Here is a 20,000-nt window from a genome sequence, read left to right on the forward strand (position 1 = left end):
TGTATGACTGATCTCTCTCTGTCAGGGGTTGGATTTGGTTAAGGTGAATAGTTAGAAGGACTGTGTTTAAGTTTCATCTGCAAAGCCGCTATAGGCGGACACACACGAGTAACTTCAAAGTCAGTCAAACACACACTAGAGTTCTCTCCATTCAGATAGCAATCCAGTCTTTATTAGCACTCTGGTGTGTCATACATGGCATGGGCTCGTACGGTCGGACCACTTCACACACGCCACACACTCCACCTCTGTGGTCACCTTAAAATCTCCCTTCCTGTTTTGGCTGAAACAGAAAGTTCACCAACACACACCTTGAAATGATTGTATAAAAGGGTTGAGATAAGATGCGACAGCTCCCTCTGTGTGTGATGTACTGGCCGGATCACTGACTACAGGGTTGGGGAGGAGGGTAGGGGAAATCCGAAATATCTCTCTCTCTCACACACACACTCTACTTAAAGGGACTCTGGGTTTTAAGACATCAGCACTGGTGGGGTGGGTTTTAACTGGACACTGGACGTGTGTGTGTGTGTGGGGGGGGTTCTCTTGTGCGATGGGAAGGAATCCCATGAATGAAACCAAATTCTACACAGCAGCAACAGAATGGATGAAAAGCAAACGGGTTTTAACCGTGTCACTGCCCAAATCAGTGGACAGAAACACAAACAGGTTAACCGTGTCACTGCCCAAATCAGTGGACAAAAAAACAAACTGAGGTACACACATTGTGTAGCTGCATTTCACCTGTAATTCAGGTATGCTGCCTGCGACTTGGGGAACCTGGCTGTTACCTGTAGAACAGGTCACTACCTTACTTGTAGTACAGGTCACTAGTCCCTTGGCCGTTACCTGTAGTACAGGTAGGCAGCGAGAGCGACGAGTCCTGTCGGCAGCAGGAAGAGGGGTGTGAGCTGCAGTCCCAGCAGTGCCCAGGAGAAGGCGCTGTTGACCAGCATGGCCGCGGAGATGACGAAAAGCCGCAGGATTCCGCTGCCGTGCTTCATCACCACTGACATCATCAGCCCCGCCGCCGCCTGCCCAATCACAATCAGCCACACCAGCGCAGAAAAGCCCTCCAGGAAGCCCCGCCCCTCGCCGACTCCGGCCACGTGGGAGGCGACGTTGATGGCCACGCCCCAACTGTACAGGAAGATGTTCTGCAGGCTGAGCGGCAGCCGCTGGCCCTTGAGAGCGCGCTCGGTCACCACGGCAGCCAGCCCCGAGGCCGCGCAGTAGAGGAGCAGCAGCAGCAGGCCCGGCCCCGTCACGTGCAGCCTGGGGCCCCGGTGGCCCTCTGGCCCAGTCTGGGCCTCCCCGTCCAGGCTGCTGTAGCTGTGCGCTCCCCCGGCCAGCGTGAGCAGCCCCAGGGCCAGCCACTGGACAGGCCGCAGCCGCCTGCCCAGGCACGACGAGTAGAGCGTCGCCGTGGTGACGATCTTGAGGTTGCTTAGCAGCTGGAAGGTGCTGGGGTCCATGTGAGCCTGCATGTACACCACCAGGTTGTTGTTGAGGGCGTAGAGCAGCGCAGGAGCCGCGTAGGGCAGCGCTAGGACCCAGTGGACCGGCGCGTCACACAGGGCCGACCCGCCCTTGGTGGCCAGCAGCGTCGCCGTGGAAACCAGCAGCTTGGTGAGCTCGATGAGGACAACGCAGGAGGAGGGGCTGTAGGGGACGCGGCCGTCTGATTGGGTGAGCGCAATGAGGGGGGCGTGGGAACCGTAAATCAGAACCAGCAGGCAGAGCAGGAGAGGCCAGCGCGAGGAGAGACAGCAGACGCGCCCCCGACGCCAGAGGTCACCACGGACAGGCTCGGGGGGCTCCGCACTCAGATTATCAATCACAATCATTGATTACAGGGGACTTCTCACAGGCATAAACCTAATTATAAATAAACTAAATAAAAACAACATCACAAACAAACAGCATCAAAACCAAACTCCATCGGGGTGGACCACCAGAGTTACCAGTTCATTCATCCCCAGAGGTCAGAGGTCAGGGGGTATTTACTATGACAACAACCTCAAAACAGCTTCCCCTAGGGGTCACCTCTCAACACCGCCGAGTGGCAGTCCATAGTGCAATAGCAACATTAACAGTTAAAGCAGCAGAGCCGGCCTCCATTCTCACTCACACACACACTCACACATACTCACAGTCACACTCACGGCTCCAGTCGTCTCAGGGAACACGCATGATTAACATCCTAATTTAGATTGAGCACAGGAATAATGTAAACTCTGCCAGTCCAGTGCGGTCCAGGTTGGATCTGAGGGCAAGGCACCTGGTATGCTGGACGAGTCTGTGTGTCCAGCATTGAGGCAGTCTATCTGACTGCCCTTCCCTCTCTCGCCAGCAGAGGGCAGCAGTGCGGTGCCACAGCTCAGTTGCTGGGGCCTTTCTTCAGGGAGTTGGCGTAGTCCCGCAGGGTCTGCTCGATGTCGGGGATGGGGTAGTTCTGCGCCACAAACGCACCTGTGCAGATGCCCAGACACACACCCAAAATGGCTGTCGAGCGTAACTTTGCCATCAGATAGCCAGCTACGGCACCCTTCAGGAAAGGGGAAGCCAAGACAGAGCCACCCTGCAAAATCACACACACACACACACTAGTTAGTCTACACTGTGTTTCTAAAAAATAAACCTCAAATTACATCTCAACTTGGGTGAATAATATATGTACAGGTCTTTCTCTGGCAAATTAGCCACATTTACATAGACAGTTTTTTTGTCATTCCGATTAAACTATTCAGAATGAACATTTTGCGCCATCTGTTTACATGGGGTACGTTCCACTCCAATCAGGTGCTCAAGCCCTCTAGAATCTTACATGGGGTACGCTCCACTCCAATCAAGTTCTCAAGCCCTCTAGAATCTTACATGGGGTACGCTCCACTCCAATCAGGTGCCCTCAAGCGCTCTAGAATCTTACATGGTTACATTCCACTCCAATCAGGTGCTCTCAAGCGCTCTAGAATCTTTTATCAGAATAGCCGTTGCTGTTTTACTTTGCTTTTGCTGGAGAAGCTACAAATTCTAATTGGATTGGCAGTCTTATTCCGATCAAGGTGTTTATATAATATTTTATTCTAATTAAGCCATTATTCCGATTCTAATCAGATTAAAGTGTCTATGTAAACACAACTAGTGTAGAGTGGCGATACTGACTTGGGGTAGTCCTGCTTGCACTTTGTGTGTGTGTGTGTGTGTGTGTGTGTATAGAGTGTGTGTGTTTGTGTGCGATACTGACTTGGAGTATTCCTGCTTGCACCTTGAGTGTGTGTGTGGGTGTGGGTGTGTGTGTGTGACACTGACTTGGGGTATTCCTGCTTGCACCTCGTTCTCCACACGTCTCTGGATATTCTCCAACTGATCCTTCAGCTCCGCCAGGTCCTTAAGCTGTGTCACGGTGTCCTTATACACACACACACACACACACACACACACACACACACACACACACACACCACTTAAGCACAAACTTTTGTTTGCTGCCTCCAGATCATTGTGTTGGAGTTTTAGAATGATCCGTAATTGTTTGTTATGCCTGACACAGTGGCACAGTTTGACTGACTGACTAGGACATCATCACACATCACAAAGCTGAGTTTACTGTGTTCAACTGCAGTGTTAATTAATTGAATTAGTTGCATTCATCTAGCTAAGGCTGAGAAATCCGCCCCTGTCTGCCCCTGCACGGGACCTCACAAAACGCATTCGGGGTACCCATGTCACACTTAACGTTAGTGCATGAGCAGCAGGCTTCCTTCAAGTCACGAAACCAACCGACGGACGCTTAACGGTGTCACGTAAAGCATGACTGCAGGGGGAACTAAGGGATAACCCTGAATACAAGATCTGCACTTATCTATACCTAGCAAGAAAACGGGCAAATGTAACGTTCCCTGATTATCTACCTACTTAAACTGACGTTAGTTCCTAACCTAATGTTATCCGGTGTCGCGAAGACGCTGCTACTAGCTAGCAGTCGTGACGAAACCAAGTTATACGTTAGCATTTCCCAGCTCGTATGACGAGTGGTCAAAACATTAAAAAAAGACGAGAGTTGATCTAAGCAACGGTTGCACGACCTGTCTGAGCTGTGTCATAGCGCAGATCGCATGCATTAAAAAGAATAAATGGTGTGCAGCACTCACTCACCTTGTCATCCGCCATGTTTGCTAACAAATATGGCTTTCGATACTCGATTCATCTTGCCTGAATGACATTTCTTGCCACTACGTTGGATTTCTTTGGTCTGCGTTTTGGAAACTTGTAGTGGGCGGTTGTGTTCACTTGTCATCAGAGCCTGTCTAAATTCTCTGTTATCGTTATCATTATCATACACATGCTTAATCTGTCTGCCAAAACAATCCCTCGGAGAAGTTTCCTTGTTCTTCAGTGCGCTAATTAGCAATGAGGGGGTATCCCTAATTTAGTTACAAAGTTGCCTGTCCTGCGACAATAGGTCTGATAGCGGAGTTGTATCGGAGCGATTCAGTGATGTATGAAATCAGTCACTGGCACTTGCGATTAATGTGTAGAACAGTAGGCTAAACTTGGAAACAAGTTAGATAGTAACTTTATGACATGTTCACTACTCTACACAGCGGGGAAAAAATCAAAAATGCTACCAATTCCTGCTACAAACAACAGCAGAAACGCTTTCACGTGTTTAAAACGTGTCACACGATTGGCTGATGCTGATTCATTCTGTCACATGATTGGTTGTCAACCTTAGCAACAGAGCGCCATTTTAACGAAATCCTGGAGAAGTACGAAGACGAAAAGAGAGTCTTTCTGAATTATTATAAGAGCTTCTAACATAGTCAAATTCGACGAATAGACCAAACATATCATGCTTTGATCATTTCAAGTATATCTGATCTGACGTTTAGCTGGACTGGGGAGTATTACAATTGCAAACCAGGTAAGGTTGCAACAAGGCAGTCGCTCATTGGATAATTCGTCGAGGCTGAAGTCAGTATGGAGACACACAAGTACTCAGGATTTTCTTACGGGAGGGAGATATCAGACAGCTTCAGAAAACATCAGTACGAGTCTGCGGTGTAGAAAGCTATTGTATAATGTCCTTAAAATAGTGATACATTTTCTTAATTTAAGGTTTATATGATTGTGTTACACAAGCTAATATTCTAGCCATAGTCACAGGCCTCAAGTTGTCCTTGTCAGGCGCTTAGCTACTTTTGCCGTTTGTGGAATGACTCAGACATGGCTCTTTGCTTTGCTTATCCGCGGAGGGCAGACCTGAGTCGGATTCTATGTAGTCGGAGGCGCGGTCCCAACGCTGCTCTGTTAGACTCCATAGTTATACCAAATCAGGCTAGAAACAAGTCATAGCGCGTTGTGGGTTGTAATTAACGTGTTACTGACACAGTCTGGTATTTGTGCTACATATATAGCAGGCCACGGCCTCAAGAATGACAACCAGGTATCATTTGCATCAACATTGCATGTCTAAATGAGCCGCCCCTTGAAGTCCCCCCCCCCACCAAGCTTTGGTCAGATCATGGTGCTGGATCCAAAAGCTAATAGCCTCTATAGTGAATTACAGATGAGACAGGAACGTTGATGCAGTCCTGCCCCCAAGGAGCCATATTTGTCATGTTTGGCTATACAAGGGCCATCAAACACTATATATGGCTATTTTATTAATCACCCTAGATTACCACATGCTGTGTGCCACTGAGACCTTAATATGATTGATTTTATATTATGTGTGTCTGTGCGCGTGTGTGTGTGTGTGTGCGGCCAAAAGACTTGCAACATACTGCTCCATCTCAGCCATCACAGGGAACATGCAAATATGGTGTCAAATATGTTCAGTTTATCAAATATGGTGTCAAAGATGTTTTGTTTATCAAATATGGTGTCAAATATGTTCAGTTTATCAAATATGGTGTCAAAGATGTTTTGTTTATCAAATATGGTGTCAAATATGTTTTGTTTATCCTTAAGTGTTGTAAATGGACAAACCTGCAAAAATGTGTGAGCCGTGTAGACCTGTCACCTCTACCCAAAGTTTGGATCTTGTTTTCCTTGCCTGCCTTTTGGATTCAAAAGCAAGCATTTTAATGTGTATGTGGTGTGGTATGTGTGTGTGTGTGTATGTGTGTGTGTGGTGGAAGGTGAGGGAGATGGAGGCTGTGTTTGAGGACGCGGAGGTAAGGCTGGAGGAGGAGGTGGAGAGCTGCTACTCCTCGCTGGAGGTTCCTTCACCCAAGAGGAGGAGAAAGCCCAAAGGCCACGCAGAACGTCTCGACAAAACAAAGAAACCCAGGTACACACACGTGTATGCTCGCACACACACATGCACACACACACACAAAACATATTGATTGATTGATTGATTGATTGATTGATTGATTCTGATATGACATTGATTCTGCAGTAATCCAGAGCATTGATTCTGACGGCGATTGTCAACTTGGTATACTCTTAACCTGCTTTTTACATTCTGTTTTATCATCTGTCTGTAATTGTTTTGTACAAAAGCATGCAAAGATAATTTTTTCAACCATCAACACTGATTTGAGTATCCAACTTAATCAGTGATCTAAACATATGTTTTAAATATAGTCTGTACACATTATTTTTATTGTGTGTGTGTATGTGTCATAATCAACGTTATCGCTCAACAAGCGGATATGATTAGCCCTTTTTTCTGGTATAGGCTTCTGACGTATGGGCAAAATTGTCTGGAATGTCTGTCATAAACGGAATTATAGGCCGAATTGTCTAGAATGTCTGGCATTGTGCTATGAAGCTCCACTGTTCTGGACCTTTCTGGACAGTTCTCGACGCATTGGTGCCTTTTTAGTGCTAAAATGGTGCCATGATGTTGAAAACTGGTGAAAGTAAAGGTTGACATACCTGCTGTGCTACTTTGACGTGCACCAGGGTCTGCAACAAGAGCACCCTGAGCTGTATTTAGTGACTGTGTGTGTGTGTGTGTGTGTGTGTGTGTGTGTGTGTGTGTCAGGTCAGCGTATCTGCTGTACTACTTTGACGTGCACCAGCGTCTCCAGCAGGAGCACCCGGACCTGCCGCAGTCGGAGATCAACAAGCGCATCAGCGAGAGCTGGAGGAGGCTCAGCGTGGCCGATAAGGCCTTCTACCTGGACCGGGCCTTGATGGAGCGGGACGGACTCACGCAGGTCAGCAGAACCCAGCCGAGTGCTGTCAGAACTGGTTTCACTAGAGCAGAACTAACTACTATCATAGATCATATCATAACACATCTGATCTGATTGGGGCAGCCGTGGCCTACTGGTTAGCGCTTCGGACTTGTAACCGGAGCGTTGCCGGTTCGAACCCGGACCAGTAGGCCATGGATGAAGTGCCCTTGAGCAAGGCACCTAACCCCTCACTGCTCCCCGAGCGCCGCTGTTGTTGCAGGCAACTCACTGCGTTGGGATTAGTGTGTGCTTCACCTCACTGTGTGCAGTGTGTTTCACTAATTCACGAATTGGGATAAATGCAGAGACCAAATTTCCCTCACGCGATCAAAAGAGTATATATACTTATACTTATACTTATAGCACATCTGGTCTGATTATAGCTTAACTAACACAAGGCAAAGGAATGCTCCACAGGTAGCGATGCTCACTGGCATTCTAAATAAGTCTTACATCTTAAATAGAGAGAGGAGCTACACTCTCTGTTCCTTTTTTTTCACTCTTTATTTACAACGCCTCATCGGGTTCCTTCCCTGACCTACGACCTCTCCTCTTTGACCCCACAGAGAGCCGTCTCAGCTGTTGCGTCCCAGGATGTTCCGGGGTTCCGGAGGATTCTCCCGCGGGCGAGCTTTGTGCTGCTGCCGAAAGGCGGCATGCTGGACGAGCAGGTGGCCGGGGCAGTGGAGGTGTGTGTGGACGCCGGCGGCGAGTCTCCGCTATTCTCTCCGATGGCGCTGGGCAGCGAGGTGGAGCTGGCCGAGCAGAGCGTCGCCATGGAGATGCCTAGAGATGACACAGCTGCGGCCGCCTCTGTCGCTGTGGCAACGCTGCCTCAGCCACACACTCTCACACACACGCCGGCCAGCTGCCCCATCAAAGAGCAGGAGGCTACACACACGACTGCAGTTGGCATGGCTATGGAGGAGGGGCTGTTGAAGACAGACTCCACCCACCTGGTGGCCATCATACCCAATCAGGTGAGCAGCTGGATTTGATTGGCAGTTTGAAATGTGACTGAGGAGCTGTAAGGGCTATGTGTGGAGTTGCGACCCCTGACCCTTGACTTTTGACCCCAACTGTTGCAGAACGTTCTGGAGAGCAAGGTCATGACCCCCGCCAGCTCCGTGCTCATGCTGCCCCTCATGTCCAGCGTGGACTCCGCCCCCAAGCCTCCCGTCAAACTGGTGTGTGCTGCTATTCCTCTCAGTGTGTGTGTGTGCGTGCATGCGTGCGTCTGTGTGTGTGTGTGTGTGTGTGTGTGTGCGTGCATGCGTGCGTCTGTGTGTGTGTGTGTGTGTGTGTGTGTTTATGAGTATGTCTTTCCTGCTCTAATGTTCTTGTCTTCTTCTGTTAATATTGTAACTCTTTGTGGTGTGTGTGCGTGTGTGTGTGTGTGTGTGTGGGTGTGTTTAGTCCATCAAGTACACCCGGAGAGGGAGGGGCAGTTGCCACACGCCCGGTTGCCCCTTCACCTACGTCACACGGCACAAACCCCCCCTCTGCCCGCTGTGTGGGCTTCACCTGGGGGGCAAGTGGATCGCTGTGGTGAGTGAACTCACTCACTCACTCACTCACTCACTCACACACTCACTCACTCACTCACTCACTCACTCACTCACTCACTCACTGACTGACTCACACACGCACACACATTCTCTCACTCACTCACTTACTCACTCACAGACACAGATACGCACCCACACACACACACACACACACACACACACACACACACATACACCCCTAGATGCCCTTTGCCCAATTGGCTGATTGCCTGTCCATGTCACAGGGGAAGAGAGACTCCGATAAAGCAGGTGCGCTGCCTGGCAACGACAAGCCATCACCACGGACACCACAGAAGGACCCTCCCCCTCCCTCCGCACCACACCCAGAAGAGGCAGAGCCTCCCGCCCATCTGAACTCTAGAGCGAAAGCTAACGCTAAGGAGCACCAGACGATCGTCCGGTTGCCGCGGGAACGGCGGGCACCCACCCAACCACCAGAGGTCGCTGGCACGGAGAGTGTGGAGCAGAACGCCACGAGTGCCAGCGCTGCCCACGCGGGCACCAGGACTGGCACAGACACGAGGCCTGACACAGCTGCTGATGGTGCTGAGGGGGCTGGCAGGAAAACCTCCAGGTGAGTCACTGCTGACGTTTTGTGTTTTGATCTGACAGTACTCGCTCTGACAGTACTCGAGAAATGGAGATCTTTGTGAAAAATGTTCTCACAAGTTCTCCTTCAAAGGCTCCACCCCGAGGCTGTGGGATGGGCCTATTCATACATATGTTATAACATGTATTTGTGTTGTGTGTGTGTGTGTGTGTGTATAATGTATGTATGTGTGTGTGTGTGTGTGTATAATGTATTTCTGTGTGTGTGTGTGTGTGTGTGTGTGTGTGTGTGTGTGTGTGTGTATAATGTATGTGTGTGTGTGCGTGTGTGTGTGTGTGGTCATGTTTTTTCAGTGGTCGTGCTCGAGGGAGAGCCAGAAGTGCAGGTGCTGGACAGAAGCGTCCCGTGAGAGCAATACTGCCAGCTCCCACCAAAGCAGGTACACACACACACACGCACACACACACACGCACACACACACACACACTGTTACGGCCAGCTCGTTCCCAGACCGAAACATAAAGAGGGACACGGACAACAAGGTTCAAACCAAATATATTAATTTATTAAAGTAAAGCACAAGGTTACCAATAGCAAAATGTCTAGGGGGAAATGAATGGGAGTGGTGGCGTGCGTGTATGGATGGATGTATGGATGAAAAGAGGGTCAGTATGTGAGAAGCTAGATGAAGTAGGCCTAAAGACAAAGAAAGAGAAAGAGAGGTAGAGTTAGAAATGAGGGGAGAGAGCAAAGTGCAAGTGTGAGAGAATCAAAGTGAGTGCCTGTAAGAAGGAAGAAAAAGTGCCTAATGAGAGAGATAGGAAACCCCTTACCCCCACCCTAACCATAGGTGTAATCAATGAGGGCATTAGCCCAACCAGGTCCAGCCTTGCCCGTGCACTGACAGGAGAAGGCTTGAAGGGGCACAGGGTCGTAACACACACACACACACACACACACACAGGGGCGGAGTGGCAATCGGGACTTTTCCCGGTGGGCCGGCCCATAGACTCTTCGACGCGGCCGTGAGACATAGCCTACGCAGCCAGCCTTTAGAATTCATCGAAATAATTGACTCTCATAATTCTCCGCGAAAATCTCCAATAATACACTAAAGAGATATTTATACCACTCGCTCACTGTCTATATCTCAGTCATGGTTAGGTTACCCTGCACACTCATCTCTCCCATCAATCTACTGATCTTTGTGTAGCCAATCTTAATTTAATTTAATTTAATTTCCACTAGAGCTGAGGTCTTTGTTACAGAACTTTCATGGTCACAAATAATTAATGTCGTCTAATGTCATGACCCTATAAGCGAGCAAGTTCGAGGAAAACTACAGGATTTATGACAGTCGATGGATTTGCGTGGTTGCTTGTTGTTTTACACATGGAAGGCAAGAAGAGAAGGGTTAGCGGAGCTAAAGCATTGACGTTATTGCTAGGCAGGAACTAGCACAAGCTAATCAAATGTTATGTATGTAGCCTAATGACTAATTAGTGGGCCATTTAGTGGGCAGGTTTCATATTTAAGTTAAGTCCTTCCCAAATGCATAGACTTGGCTGCCGTTAGAACAGACTTAGGAGTTCCACACAAAGTAACATAACATAATCTGGGTCCTCATCCAGATAAAAATTGACATACATTTTGTTTGTGTTATTGATATAAGGGGGGGGGGGGGGTCAGAATTTCCCCAGTGGATTTTAGTGCCCCACTCCACCCCTGCACACACACACACGCGTTGGACACAAAGACGCATGCACGCACGCACACATGTACACACCCACACACACACGTTGGACACAAATATGCATGCATGCACGCACGCATGCATGTACTGTACACACACACACACACACACACACACACACACACACAGTACTGTGGGACGATGGTGCCAGTGTTCTGTTTAAAAGCATCAGATTGTTTACTTTATGATAAGCTGGTAAAACGTATTGTGTGTGTGTGTATGTCTGTGTCTGTGTGTGCGCGAGACCAGTTCCTTCCCCAGCTACTGTAGTGCAGTTTATCACTGTCCCTCCTTCCAACAAGCCCAAGATTGAAGTTAAGAACAGCAGCACCATTAAAACAGGTAGACCACACACACACACACAAACATTGCTGTCACAGTAAAAAGTTGTATATGACATTACCACATGTGTTTGTTTGTATAAGTGTATGTATATCCATGTGTGTGTGGTTAAGTGCATATATCTGTGTGTTTTCTGCAGTAAAAGTCCCCTGTGAAATCTCTGGTCTAAAACCCAGTACACTGAAACAGCTTGGGCACGCTCTACCTCCCCCAACCCCAGAGCAGGTAAGCACACACACGCACACGCGCACACACACACACACACACACACACACACACACACACACACACACACACACACACACACTCTACCTCCCCCAACCCCAGAGAAGGTAAACACACACACACACACTCACACACACTTACACATACCACACTCACACACACTTACACATACCACACACACACACACTCTACTTCCCCCAACCCCAGAGCAGGTAAACACTCACACACACTCACACACACTTACACATACCACATACACACACTCTACCTTCCCCAACCCCAGAGCAGGTAAACACACACACACACACACACTCACTCACATACACTTACACATACCACACACACACACTCTACCTCCCCCAACCCCAGAGCAGGTAAACACACACACTCACACACACTTACACATACCACACACACACACTCTACCTCCCCCAACCCCAGAGCAGGTAAACACACACACACACACTCACACACACTTACACATACCACACACACACACTCTACCTCCCCCAACCCCAGACCAGGTAAACACAAACACACACACTTACACATACCACACACTTACACATACCACACACACACACTCTACCTCCCCCAACCCCAGGGCAGGTAAACACACACACACACACACTCACACACACTTACACATACCACACACACACACTCTACCTCCCCCAACCCCAGAGCAGGTAAACACACACACACACTCACACACACTTACACATACCAAACACACACACTAGGGCTGCACAAATTGGAGAGAATATAGAATTGCGATTTTTCGGACAGATATTGCGATTTGCGATATGATTTTGGAATGTCAATGAATTGATTCAGTTCAATATTCCAAACGTCCCTTTAATTTGTGCAAACCCTGATTGGTGAGCACGCCTAGTGCACAAAAAGCACAGGACCCCAGACCGACTGTGAAGCTCACCAATCAAAATGGAAGGTGCCCCTTACGCGCTACACCCACCCACCAATCAGAATGTCTGTGCCTCTTACGCACTACACACACCCACCAATCAGAATGTCTGTGCCCCTCACGCGCTACACACACCCACCAATCAGAAGGGGCGGAGTCAAGGAGGGCATGCATATGAGAGTCATTAATTCAACTAAATTAGCTGTGCACGATTATTTGTAGCTTTTGCAGTTAGGTAATTGCGTTGGTTCATATTGCAAGTATGATTGCGATTATGATTGTGATTTTTGTGTAGCCCTAACACACACACACACATACATGAACAAACTCTTGTGCATGTGTTCTCAGACCTCTGTGTTATTAGTAATTGTGCATTGTGTGTGTGTGTGTGTGTGTGTGTGTGTGTGTGTGTGTGTGTGTGTGTTCTTAGAAGCCTGCATCCCGTCTGACCAGTGGTCAGTTTATCATCACAGAAAACAGCCTGAAGATGCTGTCCATGGTCCCCTTCAAGCAAAACACTGGTGCCAACCTGGTGAGAATGTGTGTGTGTGTGTGTGTGTGTGTGTGTGTGTGTGTGTGTGTGTGTGTGTGTGTGATTGTTTGACTGGTTTCCTACATTTGTATTTGCAATTCAAGTTTGTGTAATCCTGTGGGCTCTAATAACAAAGCTTTGTGTAAATAATGTGGACAGTAAATAGTCATCGAGCAAAAAAGTGTCATACATGAACTACAGCATCATGTGGCATCGTGTGTGTGTGTGTGTTAGGACTTGGGCCTGTCGACGGCACGTGGCCGTGGTCGCTGTAAGAACCCTGGATGTGACTATGTGTACAAGAACCGTCATAAGCCCGCCCACTGCCCCGCCTGTGGCTGGGAACTCAGCAAGAACCCCGCACGCAAGAGCAAAGCTACGGTGAGATGCTAACTACTGCTGCCACTAACGACTCATTTTCTAACGACTAATCTTTCGGCTAATTTTTTGATTAGTCGACTAATCTAAATGACTAATTTTTAAAACAAAATCAAGTGTTTGTTATTTCGTGTCCATTTTATTTTTAACTCAACTGAAGGGCAAAAACGTGAAATGTCACCTGTGCCATGAACAGTTTCACCTTCACCTTCACATGGCTATCAGCCTACTTTTGTTAGACGCTCATGAAGTAAACTGTTCAAAAACATTACGTATTAACAATCTAAGCATGAGTAACTGTTCAAAAACATTATGTATTACAATCTAAATAAGTATGATTATGCCTCCCCCCGCAACGAAACATTCAAAGCGTTGATAATATTTATCCGTTTCCCGGTTTCATTCATGCATTGGTCACCTAAAACGTAGCCTACATAGTACAACATCCACATGCAATATCTTCACAACAACAACGCCTAATAACGACCTATTCATTTGGACAACTTTATACAGCCCTATAAAGGCTAAAGTTACCTCTAGTTCTGTTCTAGTTTACCATTTTGTATGGCTTTAAACAGCGTGTGCGCTTTAACATCAGTAAGCATTATTCAGTATAATCCAGCTATAACGTTTTGACAAGCACTCCATGAATTAGTGAAACACACTCAGCACACAGTGAACACACAGTGAGGTGAAGCACACACTAATCCCGGCGCAGTGGTCGATTACGTCGACTAAGGCTACGTTTATACGGTGACGATGAAAAGAGAAGACGCAGAAGTGGCGTCTCGTCTTCATTTTTTTATTCGCGTTTAGACGAGCATTCTCAGGGGGAAATCTTTGTTTATATGAAGACGCAAGAGTATGTGATATTCGTGTGATAGAACCCCGGTACGTCACGCGCAGACATTCTAATTTGACAGTTTAGCCAGAGAGGTAATCAAGGATCTTTGGTTTAGCCGTTTAGACGGAGACGCAACCCGGGTCGTCTTCAAAACGCTACACTCTGGAAGGAGTCTTCAGATTTTTGCGTCTTCAAGCCCCGATGGCAGGGTCGCCGTGTAAACGAAAGGCACTTATGATAAAATATTTTGTCGTCTTCCTTCGCAATCTTCCTTCGTATTTACTACATTGACAATCACAGGGGACTATAACTATTTAGACATACATTTAGAATAAAGCCATTATAACACACTAGAGCTAATGCCCACGCCATCCCTAATGCCCACGCCAGCCCTAATGCCCACGCCAGCCCTAATGCCCACGCCAGTGCTAATGCCCACGCTAGCCCTAATGGCCACACCAGCGCTAATGCCCACACCAGCGCTAATGCCCACGTCACCGCTAATAATCTAGATTTAATGACAGCTGCTGATCTTGACTCAATTCAACAACAGCAGCAAAGATTTGTGTTGCGTTCAAATGATTTATATTTAAACTAATGTGTGTGTGTGTGTGTGTGTGTGTGTGTGTGTGTGTGTGTGTGTGCAGGTTGCTGAGGACTGCAGAATTGATGCAGAGTGTGTGTTAGATCCATACACTCCGCTGACTGCAGCGCAGAGAGACGTCCAGAGACAGAACACACTCCAGTTGCTACGGCAATGCCTACAGATTCCAGAGAGTGAGGGAGAACTTCAGGATACACTCACACTCATTCAGGAGCTCAACAACACACAGGTACACACACACTCTCACACACACACACACATAAACACTCACACTCATTCAGGAACTCAACAACACACAGGTACACACACACACTTACATACATACATATTTTTGTACACCTGTGACAGTGTTTGTGTCTGTGTGTGTGTGTGTGCGTGTGTGTTTATGTGTGTGTGTGTGTGTCTGTGTCTGTATGTTGTGTGTGCGTGTGTGTGTGTGTGTGTGTGTGTGTGCAGGTGGTAGTGTCCTCTACAGATGAGCAGCTGAGTGCCCAGCTCCAGAGCAGTTGGCCGCGTTTCTACGAGTCGCCCGCAGAACACTGCAGCCTCTGCCAGTTCCCTCTGTTTAAGGGAGGACAGAGGTACACACACACACACACACACACACACACACACACACACACTCTCTCTCTCTCTGTCTCTCTCTCTCACACACACACACACACACACACACACTCACACACACACACTCTCTCTCTCTCTCACACACACACACACACACACACACACTCTCTGTCTCTCTCACACACACACATACACTCACACACACACACACTCTCTCTCTCTCTCTCTCTCTCTCTCTCTCTCTCTCTCACACACACACACACACACACACACACACACACACACACACACACACACACACACACACACACACACACACACACACATTACAATTTCAATTTCAATTTAATTTCACTTATAGAGCGCCAAAACATAACACATGTCTCATGGCGCTAGAATTGGAGATACATATAGGAAGAAACCTTGAGCAGATCCACGACTCAAGAGCCTGACCCATCTGCCTAGGGTCAGATAAATGAATAGGTTAGTTAGGTGTAGAGAATAGAACATGGTGTTTAAAGTCACCTGAGGTGTATGTTACAAAGAGGTGGGATGGTTACATTTCCAGTATGATAATGCATGAATTCCATTTAGTGTCAGAAAGTTCAAATAGTCCAGTGTAGGAATGAATTGTCCAGGGGGATTAGGAGTTGTCGTAGGGCAAGTAGTGGGTCGCTAGGCTGCACGGGCCAGGAATCCGGGTAAGAGGACAGCAATAGGCGATGATAGGGCAGTCGTAGGGATGGGACTTCAGGTGAGTTGAGGGCCAAACACAAGGATGGCTGATGACTGGTAATGGTATACCTCACAAGTGAGGTAAGGGGGAAGAAAGACAGATATAGAGTGGGTTAGTATTACTATTAGTCATGATGGTTAGTATTACTATAATCATGATGGTTAGTATTACTATTAGTCATGATGGTTAGTATAACTATTAGTCATTAGTCAAGTTACAGATATAGAGTGGGTTAGTATAACTATTAGTCATTAGGCAAGTTACAGATATAGAGTGGGTTAGTATTACTATTAGTCATGATGGTCAGTATTACTATAAATCATGATGGTTAGTATTAATAAGTTACAAGAACACACTGTTTACTTTCATGCACACATGCACTTTGAGTAACGTCTTTAGCTCGCCTTTAGTAATGTGTTTTCCTTCTGTGGTTTGTGTGTATGTGCGTGTGTGTGTGTGTGTAGCTCTGTTGCAGGGCAGGAGGACTGCTGGTTACTGACTGAGTCTCATCTGCAGACAGCCTCCATTCAGCTGAAGATTTGCACCAACACACAGTGCCTGGCCCTACACAGCCTCATAGATATACACCCAGGTACACACACACAAACACACACACACACAGTACTGCACGCCAGCCCAGCTCCTTAACCACTACACTACCACCGCAGATGTTACTAATGACTAATAATGCCTCAGACATCAGATTATCAGATCACTTTATAGTCTCTATTGGCTGGTGTGTGTGTGTGTGTGTGTGTGTTACTAATGACTAATAATGTGTCAGACATCAGATTATCAGATCACTTTATAGTCTCTTAGTCTCTATGGGCTGGTGTGTGTGTGTGTGTGTGTGTGTGTGTGTGTGTGTGTGTGTGTGTGTGTGTGTGTGTGTTACTGATTATTAATAATGCCGTGTGTGTGTGTGTGTGTGTGTGTTACTAATGACTAATAATGCCCCAGACATCAGATTATTATGGCTTTATTATTTTAGAAATGCATAACACCATGTATTTATATTTATGTGTGTGTGTGTGTGTGTGTGTGTGTGTGTGTGTGTGTGTGTGTGTGTGTGTGTGTGTGTGTGTGTGTGTGTGTGTGTGTGTGTGTGTGTGTGTGTGTGTGTGTGTGTGTGTGTGTGTGTGTGTGTGTGTGTGTGTGTGTGTGTGTTCACAGGTCTGTTTAATGTGGGGAATAAGCTACTAGTGAGTCTGGATCTGTTCTTTAAGATCCGTAACCACCTCAGACTGGGTCACGATCCAGCACAAGCTGCTGTTGCCATATTGCAGAACGTCCAGAACCAACCAGGTACACACACACACACACACCGCACAAATACACACACACTGCACAAATACACACACACATATGCTTACAAAACCACTGAGAGTAGCTAAGTCCTCTGCTCAGTCATCAGTATTAATTCTACTAGATTTATCTGCAGCCTTTGATACTGTTAACCATGACATTCTCCTTTCTATACTATCAGAACTGGGAATTTACCTTACCTTAAAGGGCGTTCTTTCAGCGTGTCTTGGCAGGGACAGGTATCTAAGTCTCATGACCTCACCACAGGTGTGCCTCAGGGATCAGTATTAGGACCCTTGGTTTTCTCTATTTACACCACTTCCTTAGGTGAGACCATTCGCTCCCATGGATTTGACTATCACTGTTATGCAGACGGCACTCAACTTTACCTGTCTTTCCCACCTGATGACTCTAGCGTTACCCACCGGATTTCTGCATGCCTTAAGGATATTTCAGCCTGGATGAAAGATCGGCACCTTCAGCTTAATCTCTCAAAAACTGAGTTTTTGGTGTTTTCCGCTAAAACAGCTATTCCCCAACAGATTAACATCCAGCTTGACTCAATTTCACTGACCCCAACTAGATCGGCACGTAACTTGGGCGTTGTAATTGATGACCGACTTAACTTCTCAAAGGTCCTCCTAAGGTTCCCAAAGGTCATGGAATTTCTGGAATATCATGGCATTTTGGGAAGTCTATTCCAGACATGGAAAGTCACCAAATTTTATCATTTTGGAGGCAAAGTCATGGAATATCAGAGAATTTTGTTGTAGCAGTTTAAAATTTACTTGCCAAAATACATTAAAACAAATATATTTCCACTCAGAATTGGTGTATATCTGGTTATTAGCTTCATTGCTTGCTTGAGTAGTTGTGGTTAGCCCAACTTTGTTCATTCAATACCCATTTATTCATCTCCCACGCTGAAATGTTCTGACTAACTATGGGACTGTTCTGATATCTTTGGTCGGTATATTGTTCATTATAAAGTAGGTCATGGAAATTCAGGGGTTTTTTTTGTCAGGGAAAAGTCATGGAATATTACATTTCACTTAGAGTGGGAACCCTGACAAACACACACACACACAAACACACCGCACAAATACACACACACACACCCCGCATAAACACACACACACACACTCTGACTCTCCGCTCCTCTGCCCTAGTGAGTACGCTGAGTGGGTGTGAGCTGTCGGAGCTCGTGTCGTTGGTGCTGGCTGGCTACTGGGCGTTTGAGAGCCTGACGCTGCGCGACTACAACGACATGATCTGTGGAGTGTGTGGCGTCGCACCCAGGGTGGAGATCGCCCAACGCAACAGCAACAACACACTACTGCTGCGCAATGTAGAGGTGAAACACACACACACGCACACACACAGGGTGGCAACATTTATCCCCCTCTGCCCCTCATATTGATTAATGCTACTTCATATAAGTACAGCGCTGCAATGTGAGAACAGTCTAGTACATAATAATCTGACATCAGAAACACACCGTCACTGTCAGCGCTCGTGCTGCTGACACTGGCTGCGTGATGACTGGTTAATTTGGCCTTGATCATGCAGGACATTTCAGAATGTCGACTGTGTAACCAATCATAAATGGCGAGTTTCAATGGAAAAGTTAGCTGGACAAATGAAAGAAAACGAGAAAGATTCAGTGCAGCATATAGTCATATTTTAGAACCTTCAAAATTAGATTACTGATGCAATTGAGATGTAGGTGAGGAGAGATGAGGAGATACTATTAGGTGAGGAGATACTTGCTGAATGTCACAAAAAGTGTTACATATTACAAATTGCTTGGCATCACTTACCTGTGGTTTGCGGAGGACGAACGAGAAACCACTCGTTTGATAAATCGGCCAGTAGGCCTAGTGGAATAACTTTCAGAAATAATCTGTACTGCAAAAACGAATGTTGGTGGCTATTTAAACTATCTAGCGGGTGTTTTAACAGCTGCAAGAAATAGAGGCTTCATGGTCATGGCCCATGTTCTGGTTCGTAAATTATTTTCATAAAACTCCAAGTTGTATCATAACTTCAGTCTCCAAACTCTTCTCTGCACTGTAGCCTATTAACTGACAGTATGACAGTAGACTATTTATTTTCTGTACAATAAACACATTTATTTTTTCAACTTTTGCAATATTACACACTTGGCTACGGAACGCAAATCTGCAGGAGAGAGACGCAGTACGCATCGATTACAAAATGTGTAGGCTATTTGGTTACCAACAAAGAATGGCAGCCAATTCACTAACTCAAGACTTTAATGCCATGGTCGCCCAACGAAACTGATGAGATGTTTCTCTCTCTCTCTCACTCTCTCTCTCTCTTTCTCTCCCTCTCTCTCCCTCTCTAGTTCACGTGGCCTGAGTGTGCCGTGTCTGACGAGGTTCAGGTGGATGACTTCTGGCTGACGATGGAGAACGAGGCGCTGGAACAGGCCGCCTTCCCCTCCAGCCCACCAAT

General features: G+C 46.9%; 3 protein-coding genes across 3 annotated transcripts in view; 1 reads left to right on the forward strand and 2 right to left on the reverse strand.

Moving 5' to 3' along the window:
- Nucleotides 1–150: 150 nt before the first annotated feature.
- LOC143125571 (putative UDP-sugar transporter protein SLC35A4) lies at nucleotides 151–2,385 on the reverse strand. The gene is made up of 2 exons (XM_076287172.1): nucleotides 2,282–2,385; nucleotides 151–1,878 (listed from the first exon to the last, which is right to left on the reverse strand). Exon 2 carries the CDS (start codon nucleotides 1,845–1,847, stop codon nucleotides 846–848), a length of 1,002 nt encoding a protein of 333 aa, XP_076143287.1. The 5' UTR covers nucleotides 1,848–1,878; nucleotides 2,282–2,385; the 3' UTR covers nucleotides 151–845.
- LOC143125572 (SLC35A4 upstream open reading frame protein-like) lies at nucleotides 2,376–4,577 on the reverse strand. The gene is made up of 3 exons (XM_076287174.1): nucleotides 4,159–4,577; nucleotides 3,313–3,411; nucleotides 2,376–2,581 (listed from the first exon to the last, which is right to left on the reverse strand). The coding sequence occupies exons 1-3, from the start codon at nucleotides 4,171–4,173 to the stop codon at nucleotides 2,381–2,383; spliced, it is 315 nt and encodes a 104-aa protein (XP_076143289.1). The 5' UTR covers nucleotides 4,174–4,577; the 3' UTR covers nucleotides 2,376–2,380.
- A 128-nt stretch (nucleotides 4,578–4,705) lies between these two features.
- Nucleotides 4,706–20,000, forward strand: part of hmgxb3 (HMG box domain containing 3) — a 19,308-nt gene continuing 4,013 nt past the window's right edge. Inside the window, exons 1-18 of the mRNA XM_076287171.1 lie at nucleotides 4,706–4,927; nucleotides 6,147–6,298; nucleotides 7,001–7,175; nucleotides 7,763–8,176; nucleotides 8,285–8,383; nucleotides 8,613–8,744; nucleotides 8,989–9,338; nucleotides 9,668–9,753; nucleotides 11,317–11,409; nucleotides 11,549–11,634; nucleotides 12,990–13,091; nucleotides 13,326–13,472; nucleotides 14,961–15,146; nucleotides 15,374–15,498; nucleotides 16,682–16,809; nucleotides 17,391–17,522; nucleotides 18,692–18,876; nucleotides 19,891–20,000. The exon at nucleotides 19,891–20,000 is cut by the window's right edge and continues 107 nt beyond it. Of these exons, the coding sequence (XP_076143286.1) occupies nucleotides 6,156–6,298; nucleotides 7,001–7,175; nucleotides 7,763–8,176; nucleotides 8,285–8,383; nucleotides 8,613–8,744; nucleotides 8,989–9,338; nucleotides 9,668–9,753; nucleotides 11,317–11,409; nucleotides 11,549–11,634; nucleotides 12,990–13,091; nucleotides 13,326–13,472; nucleotides 14,961–15,146; nucleotides 15,374–15,498; nucleotides 16,682–16,809; nucleotides 17,391–17,522; nucleotides 18,692–18,876; nucleotides 19,891–20,000 (2,693 nt within the window). The 5' untranslated portion in view covers nucleotides 4,706–4,927; nucleotides 6,147–6,155. The remainder of the gene's footprint in view (nucleotides 4,928–6,146; nucleotides 6,299–7,000; nucleotides 7,176–7,762; nucleotides 8,177–8,284; nucleotides 8,384–8,612; nucleotides 8,745–8,988; nucleotides 9,339–9,667; nucleotides 9,754–11,316; nucleotides 11,410–11,548; nucleotides 11,635–12,989; nucleotides 13,092–13,325; nucleotides 13,473–14,960; nucleotides 15,147–15,373; nucleotides 15,499–16,681; nucleotides 16,810–17,390; nucleotides 17,523–18,691; nucleotides 18,877–19,890) is intronic.

This window comes from Alosa pseudoharengus, unplaced genomic scaffold (genome assembly GCF_046254945.1).
Source record: "Alosa pseudoharengus isolate Yale_2024_CS ecotype anadromous, Long Island Sound unplaced genomic scaffold, YU_APseudo_1.1 YU_APseudo_1.1_scf_16, whole genome shotgun sequence".
Lineage (NCBI taxonomy): Eukaryota > Metazoa > Chordata > Actinopteri > Clupeiformes > Clupeidae > Alosa > Alosa pseudoharengus.

Coding starts and splice junctions, on each gene's coding strand:
- LOC143125571 (XM_076287172.1), bottom strand. CDS start 1,847: ATGATTGTGATTGATAATCTGAGTGCGGAGCCCCCCGAGCCTGTCCGT.
- LOC143125572 (XM_076287174.1), bottom strand. Junction 2,582..3,312: donor TGCAAGCAGGAATACCCCAA/GTCAGTGTCACA, acceptor GTGATTTTGCAG/GGTGGCTCTGTCTTGGCTTC.